This window comes from Myiozetetes cayanensis, unplaced genomic scaffold (assembly GCF_022539395.1).
Source record: "Myiozetetes cayanensis isolate MyiCay16 unplaced genomic scaffold, myiCay2020 scf3, whole genome shotgun sequence".
NCBI classification, from domain to species: domain Eukaryota; kingdom Metazoa; phylum Chordata; class Aves; order Passeriformes; family Tyrannidae; genus Myiozetetes; species Myiozetetes cayanensis.
The window spans coordinates 62,690,269-62,706,048 of NW_026087521.1; the positions used below are offsets into that span (position 1 = coordinate 62,690,269).

Consider the following 15,780-nt stretch of genomic DNA (forward strand, 5'->3'; position numbering starts at 1 on the left):
TATCTGTTTTTGGCACGTGTTTTGTTGAACTTGGTCTGTTGGGGGCACAGCAGCCTCTGACAGAAGTGTAGTGCTAAACAAGTGGGAATTTAGATGTAACAAAGGCTTGAAAACCTAGAGTAAAAAAAACCCCACAAAATTAAAAATAGGTGCATGGAAAGTAGCCTGCAGGAAATAAAGCCCTCAGCACATTATGGTTACTAGTTTCAAACTTATCTAAATAAAAGCAGCCTGAAAGGTGCTGTCTTGATCTGCTGAGTTGAAGAGCAAGCTTTCGATCTCTGCTGGGTCTCTCTGAACACTTCAGAAGGAAAAAACAAACCCCTAATATGATTATTCTTCTTAAATGCCTGCCTACAGATAAATATAAGTGGGAGTGTTTCCTTTGGCAGTGATAAGGTCCTTCTACTCCCCAGCACATCTTAAATAACCAGAGGAGACCTGTTTAACTCCATGTGGCACATTTCCACTACGGACTGAGACCCCAAGTCTCCACGAGTGATTCTGTGATGCTGCTCAATGGCCCCTCCTATTTTCTAAACTACATTAAACCCCAGATTCCTGAGCAGCCTTATGTCAGTAGCGGATTACTTTATTTTACCCACTCGGTTTCTGTAGGGCAGCCGGAATAATTTAACATACGTGTGTTCTTACGTTTTAATACACTTTTTCGGAGGTGGAAAACAGAGGCGAGGAGCGCTCTCCGGCTTCCCTTCCCACGCACGGAGGCTCCGTGTGGCTGCTCTGCCCTCTGCCGGGGCTCCTCGGGCGGGAAGGGCGCGGCGCAGGAGAAACCTTCGATCTGAGGATCGAAAAATCCTCCCGCACTGTCTCGCCCGGTGCTCGGGCATCCCCCGCCCGCGGGGATGCGGTGCCCGCTCGGCTCCCGGCGGCTCCGGAGCCGATCTCCTCAGGGACACGCCCGGGGTGCCCGCCGGGCTGCCAGCCGCGCCTCGCACCGGCTTTGGTCGTCGTTTGATGCAGGAATTGCTGCATCACAGAATGCCTGGGGCGGGAGGGACCTCCGGGGATCCCCCAGTCCAACCCCCGCGCCAGGGCAGGGTCACCCGGAGCAGGTGACACAGGAACGGGCTTGGAATGTCTCCAGACGGCACGCCCTCCCTGGGCAGCCTGTGCCAAGACTCTGCCCCCCCTCAGGAAGGTCTCCCTCACGCCGAGGTGGAACTTGTGCTGTAGTTTACGGCCACCGCCCCGCACCCAAAGGTTTGAGAGGCTCCTCCTGCCACAAAACCGCGTTCCTCCACACACAGAGGGAGAGGCGCCTGAGCCCCCCGCACGCATGCGCGGTGGCAGCAGGACTACACTTCCCGGCATGCCCCGGCGGGGCGGAGCCGCGCGCGTGGCAGGGCGCGGCGGGCGGGCGGGGAGAGGAGCGGAGCGGGACAGGACCGGGACGGGCACGGCCATGGATGCGGGCGAGGGGAAGCCGCAGCCCCACCTGGCCGCGCTGGTGCTGGCGCGGGGCGGCAGCAAGGGCATCCCGCTGAAGAACATCAAGCTGCTGGCGGGGGTGCCGCTCATCGGCTGGGTGCTGCGCGCCGCCATCGACGCCGGCGTCTTCCAGAGGTGCGCATGCGCGGTTCCCCCTCGGCCCGCCTCCCCTCCTCCTGCCGGAGCGGGAATGGGATCGGGATCGGGATGGGGATGGGGGTACCGAGGGGTCCCGGCCCGGAGAGGGGTGCCGAGGCACCCCGGCCTGGGGAGGGGCTGGGTGAAGCTGCCCCTTCGTCCAGGGGGTCTTAGCGAAGTCTGTCAGCATCGAACGGGGGGTGTCAGAGGCGTGACCGGGCTCTGCTCGGTGGTGCCAAGGAATAGGACAAGAGGCAACGGGCAGAAACCGAGGTATGGGAAGTGCCACCTGAATATAAGGGATATAAATATCTTTACTGTGCACTGGGACAGGCTGCCCAGAGAGGTTGTGGTGTCTGCCCCACTGGGGATAGTCCAGAATCACCGGGATGGAATCCTGTGCAACCAGTTCCAGGTGACCCTCCTAGAGCAGGGAGGTGGGACCAGATGACCTCCACGGTCCGTTCCAGCCTTGCCCATCCTGTGACGCTGTGAGTGAGGCAGGTGTGTCGTAGGAGATCCCCCCTGAAGACAAGAGGGTGCAGGTCAAGGATCAGGCAAGGCAGGCAGGCAGCACCCTGCCACAAACTCCGCTGTCCCTTCCTGGTGAGGGTGAGCAGGGCAGGAATGAAGGAGTTGAAGTCTTACAGTAATTTGAAATTGAAGTTGTTCTGGCCCAGGAGAGAGTTGTAACCACACTTGTAACTGACTTGGTCGGGGAGCCTGGCTGACGACTTTTGTCAGTAAACATTGACGTTTTTATTAAGACATTTGCATTAAATGGAACTGGCAGGCTGTAGGTAATCTCCTGTGAATGGTTTAAGCATGGGGTGACATTGGTTGGTGGTCATCTGGTGCTCCCTACTGTGCAGAGCTGTGCTGGTGAGGGTTGCTCGGGAACAAATGAAGCTGAGTTTGGGATCTCCATGGATGGAGATGCCACAGCCCTTCTGGGCACTGGTTCCAGTAGTTGATAGCCCTGTTACTGTGCTCATCCAGGAAAAGCTGCTTTGTTTTCTCTCCACCTGCCCAGCTGGTACTTGAAGACAGCAGTGAAGTCTCCTCCTTGCCTTCTCTTCATAAGACCAACCCAGATATCTCTTTCAGCATCTCATGACATGCATGTGCTCCCAGGCCCCAGCCATCAGGCTGCTCTGCTGGGCTTGCTCTCCTTTTTTCTTTGTGTTACTGGGGAGCCCACAGCAGGACAGAGCACACTGGTGGCAATCCTGCAAACATCCAGTGGAAAGAGATAATCGTGTATGCCCATGTTACAGAACAGGAGCTCAGTTTGTGACTAAGTGCCCAAAGCTTTGGTAGCACTAATTAGAGCTGGACAGCAACAAGTCTGTTGTTAGTGTTAAGAACATGGGCATCACAGATTTTTCTGCCACAACAAAACTGAGAATTTTCTACACGTAAACTGATAAACAGTTAAACCCAGTGCGTGCTTAGGATGTACTTGGTATGTAGCACATCTGGGGGCAGGTTCCCAATGCAAACCTGCTGCACTGTGTTCAGAGCAAGAACTCAGTGTAGACAAGTACAAATGTAGCCCAGCTATAGCTAGATCCAGAGCTGGAAGTGAGCATGAGCCCTCTATATCTCGTTGCTGCTGTACCATTATCTATTCTGGAAAATCCTCCTTACTGTGGCTGAAAAGTAGAGGAGGCATGGCTCAGTTTTGTTTTCAATAAAGAAACAGTCAAGAACGTTTTCAGCCTAGGTTACTTAATGTATTTGAATCCATTCTGCTAAATGACCTCTGGTGGCTTCTATTTGGCATCTGAATTTGCCCAACAGGAAGCCAGTTGGGGTTGTGCAGCCTAACTTTGAGGCATAACAGGTGCAGTGGGTGGGTATGCTCCAGATTAATCTAGTCACCTTTGAAATACCTCTGCTGACAGGGTACTTGTTACACAACAAAACTCTTGTTAGTTGAGGGGGAGTGTATATTTAAGTTAACCATCCCAAAGCAGTTTATGGAAAATACCTCTTCTGTATTTGTTCACGTGGGTGTGACTTGACCTTACTGTCACTGTCATACATTATTTTTATTCTGATGATCTCGTGATGCCTTTGGGTGAAAAAATGTAACTAAAGCACCATTTGCTATGGACAGTGAATGCTGAGAGAGGGAAGGTGCTTTTTCATAGCTTTTGTCTTTATCTCACTTTTTTTTTTTCCACAACGATGACAGAAATGGCCTCACAGTTGCTCAGTGTTTGTCATCACATGATATTCAGACTTAGCCCTTCCTTTTGTAAATGTTTATTTTCCCCAAACGATCACAATCTTGCTTTACCAGTACTGAAAGTTTTCTGTGCCAAAACATATATAACTTGAACAACTCTTTCTCTGGGATTACATGGAGCCTACTTAACACGTTTTAAACCACTTGCAGAATAAGCTAATCTTCTAATTTTGGGGCAGTTTTACTTGCTGTCAGTCGTGTTTCTGAACTCTTACATGACTTTGACTGCCTCATTCAACCCATTCACAATCCACTCATCAGTTAATGTGGCTAACATGTTTTGTGTGCTGACACTGGATTTTTTTTTTGATAACACTTCTGAATTTTATGTTGCTTAAGCTTCCTGCATGGAATGCAACTCAAGCTTCAGATTTTACAGTCTGTGAATGTGTGTGTTTTAACCCCATTTTTTAAAAGTTGCTCGTTGGGCTGACCAGGATAGCTTTACTAATGCAAGTACAAGAACTAGGTCCTTTCATTGCACGTTGTAGTGCAAACATAAGCCAGGGTGTTGTTCTGTTTAGATTATGGCAGGTAAGTAAAAAATGCTGGGCTTTATTCTTTATATTAATTTCTGTCACTGTCTGCCAACAGTATATGGGTTTCTACAGACCATGATGAAATCGAGAAGGTTGCAAAGCAGTTTGGTGCTCAGGTTCATCGCAGAAGCCCTGAAGTTTCTCAAGACTCCTCAACGTCCCTAGAAGCCATCAGAGAGTTTCTTAATCATCATCATGGTAAATCCGTAATGAAATATGCTGAGCTTTTATGTTGTAACCCCAGAGAGATGATGCATTTATCATTTAGAAAAATAACTGAAACCTTTATTAAATGAAAGCTAAAAATATTATCTTTTTTTTTTTTTTTGTGGCACCTACTCACACCACACTTCACACTTGTGTTATTGAAAGTATGAATTGTTTCATGAACGTTTCTTTATTTTTCTTTAGAGGTTGATATTGTAGGAAATATTCAAGCAACATCTCCCTGTTTACATCCCAGTGATCTTATAAAAGTGGCAGATCTGATCCAGAAGGAGGGGTTTGATTCTGTCTTCTCTGTTGTGAGGCGGCACCAATTTAGATGGAGCGAGGTAAAAAAAGGAGGTAATACTTAGGTGTTTCTGGTTACAGTTATACTTAATTTTTTTTTTCCAAATGCTTTGTTTTCATATCCGTGTTGTTTTAGGAAGTGATATCAGAGGCATGGACTGAGTTCTCTGAGAGGTGTGAGATGGCTTAGAAGTTCCTTCTAAGTACTGCTGTCTTGATAGTAATGAGCACTGCTCAGCCTTTCTGTAATTGTTTTGTAGAAGTGATCAAGTATTGAAAATTAAGATTATATTACCTTGTCTAGGCTGAAAGCAGAGCTCCCAAAAAATGTATATGTTACCTTCTGCTCGGTGGGTATTCGTGTTTATGGAGATAAGACACTGAGGTCCTGTCTTAACCAGAAAATTGTTTGTTCTTGCTATGCAGTAGCTAACAAGTGACAAGTAATGTGGGGTAAGGTCTTGTTGAAGAGGGGATGGCAACCTCTTGGCCTGGAGGCTTAGGCTTTGTTTCATCCTGCTAATGTGGCTGCTGACTTATGTCACGTTGCAAACTGCCTTTGAGTCACGGGGAATGAACTCATGTTAATTAGCTCATCCAGAAGACTGTGACTGTTTTTTCCCAGAGAAAATATGCCTCTTGGCTACAGTTGCCAAGATGACTAAAGACTGAAATCCTACAAATAATGATTGTACCTTGTTTTAGCTATAAAGTACCTTTTGTCCTTGTACAAAGAACTGTTCCATGCATTATCTGTGTTGGTTTTGTTTCTGTGATTAAGGCAGAAATGTTTTCATCGTTTTCTTAAAAGCTTTTTATTTCAGATACTGTCACATTGTTTTCTTTTTCAAAAGCGAATGTTGCTCTGATATTTTGAGTTTTTCTGAGATATAAATCGTTTAAGATGGAGATTTTTTTTAAATGAGTTTAGAAAGTGTCATGCTGTAAAAGAGCACGTGAAATAAATGAAGCTTGGTATTAGAGAGAAGTTGGAATAAAAGTTAAGCCTTTGTTTAGACTACAGACTTGAACATTCTCATTGTTCCTCATAAGAGGAGAAGTAAGTGACACTGTTGGTAAAGTATTAGAGGAATATCAGAAGCATGGATTGCAATTTCTGGATTCTGTGGATTGCACTTTAGGAAGTCACATACAGCTCCACATCTTGAAATGCTAGAATGGACATCTGTGAAAGAATAAATCTCATTTGGATGTGTCAAGTGGCTTTCTGAAGCAGTTGTGTGCCACCTTGTCCCTGTAGGTAGATTGTTAAAATAAAAAAGCCTCAAGGCCTACTCAAAAGAGCAAGTAATTCTTTAGTACTAAGTGACATCCAAAGTCTTTTAATATGGCGAGAGACAAAGAATCAGTCAGCTGTAAGGATTGTATTTGAGGAGAACAAGGAACACATTGTGCAAACATTAGCAGCTTAAGGGTAACTGCAAATGGCCTTTCAGGAGTGTGGTGTTTCAGGTGACTCATAGGAGCATTATACAGTGTTTTAAAAAAATTTTTATTTCCCCATACAGCTTTAGGATACTGATTATGTTAAAATAATTTTATTGGGTTTTTTTCTGTGTAGTTCTGTTGTTCCTTCTGCATGAAGGTTTAATTTTGATACACCCTGAAAGAGAAAGATGTCTCTCTCTGACTGGAAATATTTACTTCATTGAGCACAAAGCTCTAGTTTATTTATGAAACACAAGGTGTGTTTATATAGATTAAAGCCTCAGGATGTTTTGTGTGTTTCAGAATGCCCTATAACCTTTTCATTGTCGCTGGGTTGTGAGACCTGGTGAATTTTAGCTGGTTTTGTGCACGTGAATTTCAATGGCTTAAGGACAGAAGTCTCTGGTCCCTGGTTCTGTTTCTTCTGCATGGACTACTGGCATTGGTAACAATGTGGGATATTTGGGGATAGTGTTTGTTCAAAGACACTTGCTTGTTTATTTGTGGACACTGAATAAATTACTTCTGAAAAAGTAAGAGAATGCATATCCATAAATAAGAAGTATTCTGGGGAAGTGTTGAGATGGCTTTCATGGGTAAATTTTTTCACATATGCTCTTTTTTATTGCATTGAAGATTTCAGGTTGGTCCTGTCAGGTCTCAAGAGTTCATACAGGGCATTCCTGTGTGCACTAGGAGACAGAGTGCAGGAATAGTATTTCTTTCACATTGGCAAGGACAGTCTAGAAGAATATCCCCCCCTACTCCTTTTAGTAAACAGTTTTGGAGCTGACAACTTTGGTTTTTTGTTGGGTTTTTTGTTTGTTTATATTTTTGTGTGTTTGTTTTTGTTTTTTGCTAAAGTTGGAATGAAAATTTTCCTTTTCTTCTGCTAGACATCCAGAGTAGTCCTCCAGTTTGTTATCCACGGTTCCAAGAAAGAGAAGCAGTTCAGTGATTCCCCAGAGAAGTTGTGGATTCCCCAACCCTGGCAGCGTTCAAGGCCAGGTTGGATGGAGTTCTGAGCAACCTGGTCTAGTGGAAGGTGTCTCTGCCCATGGCGAGGGGGTTGGAACGAGATGATCTTTAAGGCCCCTGCCAACCCAAACTACTTTGTGATTCTTTATAAAAGTTAAGCAACAAGAGGTAATAAAGAAAGACGTTGGTGACTGAATTGTGCCCTCAATTTTTCAACAGAAAACTATTTGGAAAGTTATGTGACTCTGAACAGGGGTTCTGTAAAACTTACTTTGTCTTTTTTTTTCTCTCTGCTAACAGAAAACAAGATGACAGAGCCCCAAAACCTGAATCCAGCAAAACGGTACCGGAGGCAAGACTGGCCTGGGGAGCTGTATGAAAACGGCTCATTTTATTTTGCCAAGAGACATTTGATTGAGAAAGGCTACTTGCAGGTTTGTGCTTCTGTTTCTCCTGCTCTTTAGAATTGTACATATTTTACTCTTGTTGTAGAGGGTTCTGAATTCAATACTGTATTTTGATTTCTGGTGCAGTCAATGAGAAATAACAGCACTTTGTCCTCAGAACAGTTTACCTATTATTTGTAACTTAGCAGGGCAAGCTGTAAAAAGGACAGTTCCAGTTACAGCATCCTCCACAACAAACAAATTTGTACAAATGATACTGTGCAGTATATCCCTATAACCCTAAAATAATACAGTATTGAGTTTCACATCAGTTCACCAGCATATCATGTAGTTCATTTTAGTGCTACTAAGGGTGTGAAACTGAGCTTCATGCAGTGTCATAGTCTTGTCATAATCTATCAATTTGTATTTTCAGCCAATTTATTCTTACGCCAATTTTGTACTGTAATTTTAAGTCTTTTCCCCTTTCCTCATGTTTACATCCCAATGTAGTAATGCAGAACATCATTTGGGTGTTGTGGGTATTTTTCTAATTGAAATTATTTTTTGTTTAACATCTAAACAAAGACTTATTCATAATCTTACTTAGTAAAAGCTAAAGGTATTACTGTTTTGCTGATTAAGAGATCTGGGGAAATTAATGTGATGTAATTACTATAGTGCATAACACCTTGCACACTTTCTCTAACTGTAAAATGAAAATACTTATTAACGCTTGCCTGCAGAAGGTTCCTTCAAATTTTTAGTTCTGTGTCACTGCCAAAACCATCGTTATGGATGGTTCACTTCTATATAATCTACTGTGACCACTGTGTAACCAGACACTTGGCTTTCATTACAGAGTACTGACTTGTACAGTTTTGTATTTGTGCTAAGCCAAGCAGAAAGTCTGAATGGCTTCTGTTTCACTTAGGGTGGTAAAATGGCCTACTATGAAATGCGTGCAGAGCACAGTGTGGATATCGATATAGACATTGACTGGCCTATTGCAGAGCAGAGAGTATTGAGGTAAAAAGCACTTTTTATTCCTTTATTTCTTCGATAGTGCTCGTTGTGTCAGAGTGTGGTCACGTGAATTCGTAATGTATGTAGTGTAAGAAATCAAGATCAAAGATAACTGGGCAACTATTTCTACCCATAGTTTTTTCCTACCTCTGTTGAAATTAAGTGAATTACCTTTGTTTTATGGTGGGTTGTTTGGGTGTTTTGGTTTGTTTATTTGCTTTGGTTTTTTGGGGTTTTTTTTTGGTTTTAAAGTTCAGCTTGGTGAGAAGTGTAAGCCCCACTATGGCAATGTTAGCATCACCTCTGGCTTTTCCAGCTGGGGTGTCCCAGACTTCCATGATCTGGACCACACTGATGCACATGAATGAGAGTGTTTGTGCAGAATGCAGGAGCTGATTCCATCTTTTCAGCTACCCTTTCTTTGCAGCTACTCTGCACTTCTCTAAGGAAATAATGGGTGGGACTGGAACATATTTTCTGTGCATTTTTCATCCTTTACTCCACTTTAGTTTTGCCTCCCAAAATGCTACAGTACATGAACTTCTACACTAAGGAAATAAATTTTATCCTAATTTTTAAATGGACAATGCGACTGAGCTGTCTTTTGGATTGTTCTGTTTGTTTCTTTGAAGAGGGAGAATATAGTTGGAGAGTGACAATGATTGGAAAAGACATTAGAAAAGAAGAATTTCAAAGCTGATTCTTCTGTCTGAAGATCGCAATTGTATTTCAAATATTTGGTTTTGGAGTGTGCAAAAACTCCCACCCTAAAAAGATAACTTCTTTGTCTAGCTTTGGATATTTTGGCAAAGAACCACTGAAGGAGGTGAAGCTGCTGGTTTGCAGTATTGAAGGATGCCTGACAAATGGTCGCATTTATGTGACAGAAGATCACAAGGAAATGGTCTCCTATGATTATAGAGATATTGTTGGCATTGATCTGTTAAAGAAAAGAGGAATCCAGGTAGGTGTTGTTCTGAAGTGTGAAGTTTTATGTCTCATGTAACCTGAACATTAAAAGGTTCTAAAAACTTGTATTCTTGCAGCATATAAATTGAAGTTTCTTCATGGTACTTGTGATCAAGCAGCACAGTGTATTGGGTGGGACAAATGTTGTTCTCAGATCCCTTACAGGAAAATTAGTGTTTTGAGACATCTCAATCACAGTAGCTGCAGCATCTTCCTCTGAATCATAGAATGTCTGGGTTGGAAGGGACCTTAAAGATCATCTTGTTCCAAACCCCGTGCAATGTGCAGGGACACCTTTCACTAGACCAGCTTGCTCAGAGCCCTGTCTGACCTGGCCTTGAGCAATTCCGGGGATGGGGCATCCACAGCTTCTCTGGGCAACTCATTCCAGTGCTTCAGGACCCTCACAGTAAAGAATTTCTTCCTAATATCTAATTAAATCTACTCTCTGTCAGTGTGAAGCCATTTTCCCTTGTCCTGTCACTACATGCTCTTCTAAATAGTTTCTCTCCATCTTTCTTGTAGGCTCCCTTCAGGTACTGAAAGCCTGCAATTAGGTTACCCCTAGGCCTTCTCTTCTCCAGGCTGAACAATCCCAATTCTCTCAGCATTTTTGTCATGGAAAAATTCAGGAAGAAATTTTTATGGTGCTTTGCTAGCACCAATCATATTCTGTGTAGTCTAGCCACTCATTAATTACAAGTAACTTCATCAAGCAGGGATGTGTTGTTACCTCTTGACAACAGAAGAGGAAGAAATTTCCAGGCAAATGGGTTGGTTTGTTGCAAAGGGGGGAAATCAAACCCTGAACACTTTTGCCTGCAAAATTGTTTTAATCGTAGCTTATGTGCTTTGAAGATGTGAGAGAATCCTGTGTAACTGAAAAGCTAAACCAACACAGACTGTAACATGGCTACTTTTATTATTATGATTATTAGTAGTACTACTAAATTCTGCTGATCTGAATCTTTGCTTGCATTTATGTAAAATTAGCCTCCTGGCTATTTTCTGTCTGTGCTGCTGCCTTTGATACAGCTAGAAGACTTTTGTTTTTGGGTAAGAACTAAGTTTAGATTTAGGCTGCCTTCAAAGAGCCTTAACTCAGTTCTGATGCAGTGGAAAACAAAGGTAGCTGTGCCCCAAGTAGACTTCTTCAGATACATTTTTGGAGTCTGTATTGTAGGATTTTTTATAACAGGTTATATGAGACTTTCATGACTTACTTTGCAGCTGTTGACTTGGGGCTGTGAAATGGAGTAGATGGTTTTTCAGCACTCCCTCAGCTTCATTTTCTGTGAGGCAAAAGGGGAAGGAAGCTTGTAATCACTGTTTTGTTGCCCGTGGGAGCCTCTTTCCATACTTGTTTTGACATGGAATATTTAATTAAAAACCTCCTGGTTTTTGTGCTGCACTTCATTTATTTCTAGTATATGTTGCTGATACAGTCTTGCTTTGTTCATTCTGTACTTAAAATCAAGGCCAACCATTTGTTAGTATTTAAAAGCAATTAGGGAATATAAGTTTGTCCACATTTTGGACAAGAAAACTTGGAGGAGTTGCATCTGAGATTTCTAAGAATCCCGCTGCACTAATGTTCTGGTTTCAGCTTCCCTTGTACATAATTTCTGAAATTTCAAGTTGGAAATGAACTTCCAGAGATAAATGTGTTGTGCTATTCAGTCACTTAGTGTTCTTTTGGTGCTCTGAAGTGCTACTGTGAATAATGTTATTAAGGAGAGCAGTCAAGAAAAATACTTCATAATGTTCTACTTCTACAAATATTACAGAAATCCTCCTTGGGAGTTCTCTTGTTCCATACTTAATTAGATAATACTGCACTAGATAGTCAACATGCCACTATACTGTGATATCCAGTATTTTATTTGGTACATGTTGCATTTAAAAAGGAAAATGTAAATTTCTTTTTTTAATATCAGGGAGGGCTACAGAATGGTGTTTTACTTTCCGAGAGCAACTTCAAGACTGTGATGTGGGTTTGGGTGCTAATCACGTGTGCTCTGAGTTCTGATTGAAGAAACTGGTTATTCAATGCTTTTCTGATTCCTGAGAGAGGTTCTATGAGCAAAACTACTTTTTTCTTATAGGGAATCAATTTACATCTTATTTCTTCGTATGTAGAATTTATTCTAAGTTGATTTTATTTTCATAGGTTCGACTCATCTCTGAAAGAGATTGTTCAAAAACACTGTCAGCCATGCAGCTGGGATGTGTAGCAAAGGTCAGTGCAACAAATAAATTACAGGTTCTGAAGGACTGGCAAGAAGACATGGGTTTGAGCTGGAAAGAAGTTGCTTACTTAGGTGAGTTCCTCTTTTGTTGGTAGTAAAACTTCATATAATATAGGCAAACACAAACTTCATAGTCCTGCTGAGCTTCGAAACACTTTTCTTTTTGTCGGTATACTGAACTTAATGGGATTGATGTGCAAATTGCAGCACACAATCACCAAAAGCAGGTATGTATTTTAAGGTTTGTGCCATCTAAATGTTAGAGGCATTGATGAATCAGTGTGTAATTTCGTAAGGGAAGTCTTAGCTGTTTTTCTAATGGGATTTATGAAAGCTTTGGATATCACAGAAGCATACAGTTACAGCTGACAATTTTGAACTGATTCTAGTACATTTCAGGTGAATATTGTATAGATTATGTTCTGAAATGGAAACCAGAAATGGGCAGATTAAAATGAAAGCCGGTATGACTCTGTGCTAAATTGTATTTCAGAGACAGATTAAGTTTAGAGTTCTGCAAATGCTTATTCAGTTGCTTACATAATTTTACTACTCTTAAAAGTACTGTTCCCTTGCCTGAAGATTTTGAAGTGTGATCAGCATCTACATGGATCACAAAGATCTTCTGACAACTGACTTACACATGCAACGTGCTGTTGAGCTGCTGAGATGAACGTTTTGGCAAAAATACAAATTAAAAAAAAAACCAAACAGATTAATGCGTGCACAGAAAAATACTGAGTTTGCTCAGCCTTTCCCCTCTGTGATGTTTTGCCTTGTCTGTCATCTTCCCTAATAGGAAATGAAGAGTCTGATGTGGAATGCCTGAAGCAAGCAGGCATGAGTGGTGTGCCTGCTGATGCTTGTGCAGCTGCTCAGAAGGCTGCTGGTTACATTTGCAAGAGCAGTGGCGGCTGCGGAGCCGTGCGGGAGTTCGCAGAACACATATTCCTGTTGTTAGAAAAAGTGAACTCTGCGAGGAAGCAAATGGGAGAAATGAGTTCAGCAGAAAAGGAAATGGGGGGAAATGAGAACAGCAGGAGAGGAAATAAGGAACTAATGAAAAAGGAGTAACGCCGTTGGTCATTCCTGCTTTTCTTCGTCTCCTCTTCCTCCTTCAGTAAATGCCAAAGGAGTGCTCTCAAGTTTTACATCAAAGTAGTGTTTAAAAAATGTCTCCCTCTAATTTAAGGTCCCACTTTAAGTGCTGATATTCATAATTGTATGCTGATCATAGTAATGAATTTTTTAAAAGCCATTTATAAGCAATAGAAGGAATGTTGTAAAAGGTAGCAAATCTACTGTAAATCTCCTCCTAATCATCACACCTCTCCTCCAGGAGTGATGTTTCTTTATATCATAATCAGAATGTTCTCGGGGATCAATGATTTTGCATGACTTGAGGGTTTGTAATTCAAATTTTAAAGAAAAAAATTCTGTCAGTTTTGCTCATGTGGTTTATGCGTCTTCTACCAAAAGTCAGCATGGTGTTGTGGTTGTGTGATTGCATTTTACAGAATTTGTCCCTAGTAGGGAAGAGTTTTAACATACGCTGGAGAGGTCAGGTGTAAAGTACTATCAGACTTCTTCCTGTATTTTTAAAACACAGCTCTGTTCCTGGAAAACCAGTTAATATTACTTAAGAAAAGCACTTAAGCATGTGTTCAGTTTTAAGCTCATAAATAATTAAATCACATTTGGAATTGTGCCTCTTATCTTTGAGTCTGTTTACATTGGGTTTTATTGAAGTGCTTAAATTAACATACCCAAATGTTTTGCTAAATTTGGAGTAAAGTTCCCCCTGACTTTGAGTTCTTTGCAAAAACTCCGTTGCTTTCTATGAAGACTTTATGGCTACCACTAATGATCTAAAGCCAAGCAAAACTCTTTAAGTTTATTGTATGGAAAAGTATCTGCTGTTTAAAAAAAACCCAAAACATAACTGATTGTGGGTTTATATAAAATATATGTACAGCATGCTAAAGCTGTTTTATGTGTATTTATGAAAAATAGGGTTTGTATTGTACCATGCAAATACAATAGTAGTCATCAGGGAGTCAAGTTCTGTCTTGGGCTCTGCTAAAAAATAAAAAATACCCATACTGCACAGGCAGTTACTACTGAGGTGAGTGATAATGGCTTGTCATCTTATTTTGCTTCCCTGCTAAATAGAAACTCCCAATATAATATCACTCAATATATTGGCCTCTGATTAACTTGGTGTTTACTTCCTTTCACAAAGCCAAAATAAGGCAGTAATAAATCTCAGTCCAATCTACAGTTAACAGGCTTATCAGGGTTAACAGATGAATTGTTTACTGCACTAACCAGCTCTAAGTTATCACTGAAGTATTTCCTTTCTGTCAGGTTTTAGGGCTCTGGATACATCCGATGGACTTTGATAACAGGAGAGTCACATTTTGGATAGAACTGTGGGCTTTGGTATGGGTACATGAATTATTTTAGTTGTACAGACTATGTTGTAAAGCTTCAAAAGTCCAGATTGGATAAACTATTCAGGTTTGATTATATCACACAGAAATTGGCCAAGTTTTTGGTTACTTCACCTTGTCATCGTTAACTTGATGACTTTGATTACAGGAGCAATTCCCTGTGAATAGATGGCTTTAGATAACGTGACTGTGAAGAACTTGATCCCCATGTCATTTATGTTAGAGAAAGCATAAAGCATGAGTAAGTGCAATTATATTAGCAATATGAGTTGGCAGTACTGTTTGTAGCTTACTGTTTGAGTCAAGAACTCTTCCAGTGTTTCAGCTGCTTGCTGAACGTGCTGCATGTACTTCAGGGCTGCACCCAAAAATTCTAAATGTATCAAAAATAAACACGGAAACACCTTCATATGAGTGTTGGTAACGAGCAGAAAGAAATGGTAGCTGATATATAAATATTTTCACTCTGATAAATTCTTGTTTAGAAGAACATGGTGTAATCTTATGCTGGGAAGAATATGAAAAGAGCTCTAGAGAGTATTTACAACATAAAGCCTGTTTGAGGATATGGGACATGCATGATCCTACTGCCTGAAAGGTTCAGATTACTCCTCTTGATTTTATGGAAGATCCTCAATCATATGAAGAATTTAGGGGTCACAGAGGCAGAGATGATGAGGATTACTCTGTCACCTTAAAGGTCAAATCCCAAGTCCCAGGCAGGCTTCAGTTGTGCAGTGTGTTTTGCCAATGCCTGCTGTTTCATGTCATGGCACCACGATTGCCCTTGATTAGAGGGGTGTAGTTCAATCAGTAGATTTCAGTGGTCACTTTTGTTATACTGGGCTAATTTTGAAATAATCTCTTTTAGTCCTGTGAGCACTTGTTTGTTTTTTTTTAACTTCAAAATACCTAGTATATTCCAAAGAAAATCTCAGATGATGTGGGCTGTTTTATCATGATTATGTGAAACTGAAAAAAGGAAGCTTGTGGTAATTTGTAATAAGCTATTATAAAAAAAAAAAAGCTGATTACCTGAAATTTTAAATAAACAGTTTTCTATAGTCTTTTGGGTAGAGAATGGCTGTGGGGTGGTTTGTAATGAGATCCTGTACTGTAGATAATATGCTTCCACGTTCACGTGCCACACGAATGGATTGTACTGATAAAAGTGGACAAATTTAATGCCCAAATTAATCACATGCACACACAGTTATTCAAAATTTTTATCTCATTCTGGTCTTGGAGGCAAATCTTGAGTGTTTTGAGTGTGGTTATGCCCTCTTGAATATACTTCTTCACTTGCCTGTGTTCCCTGATTTCAAGTAGCTGGTTTCACAGTGCTGTGTGTTCTGTGTCCAGGTTTGTGAAAAG

At 41.5% G+C, this 15,780-nt stretch overlaps 1 protein-coding gene across 1 annotated transcript; it reads left to right on the plus strand.

Annotated features, from left to right (window-relative positions):
- Window positions 1-1,396: 1,396 nt before the first annotated feature.
- Window positions 1,397-15,473, plus strand: CMAS (cytidine monophosphate N-acetylneuraminic acid synthetase). Its single transcript, XM_050324782.1, has 8 exons — window positions 1,397-1,587; window positions 4,439-4,581; window positions 4,795-4,950; window positions 7,624-7,757; window positions 8,644-8,738; window positions 9,528-9,699; window positions 11,875-12,025; window positions 12,753-15,473. Exons 1-8 carry the CDS (start codon window positions 1,427-1,429, stop codon window positions 13,025-13,027), a joined length of 1,287 nt encoding a protein of 428 aa, XP_050180739.1. The 5' UTR covers window positions 1,397-1,426; the 3' UTR covers window positions 13,028-15,473.
- The last annotated feature ends 307 nt before the right edge of the window (window positions 15,474-15,780 follow it).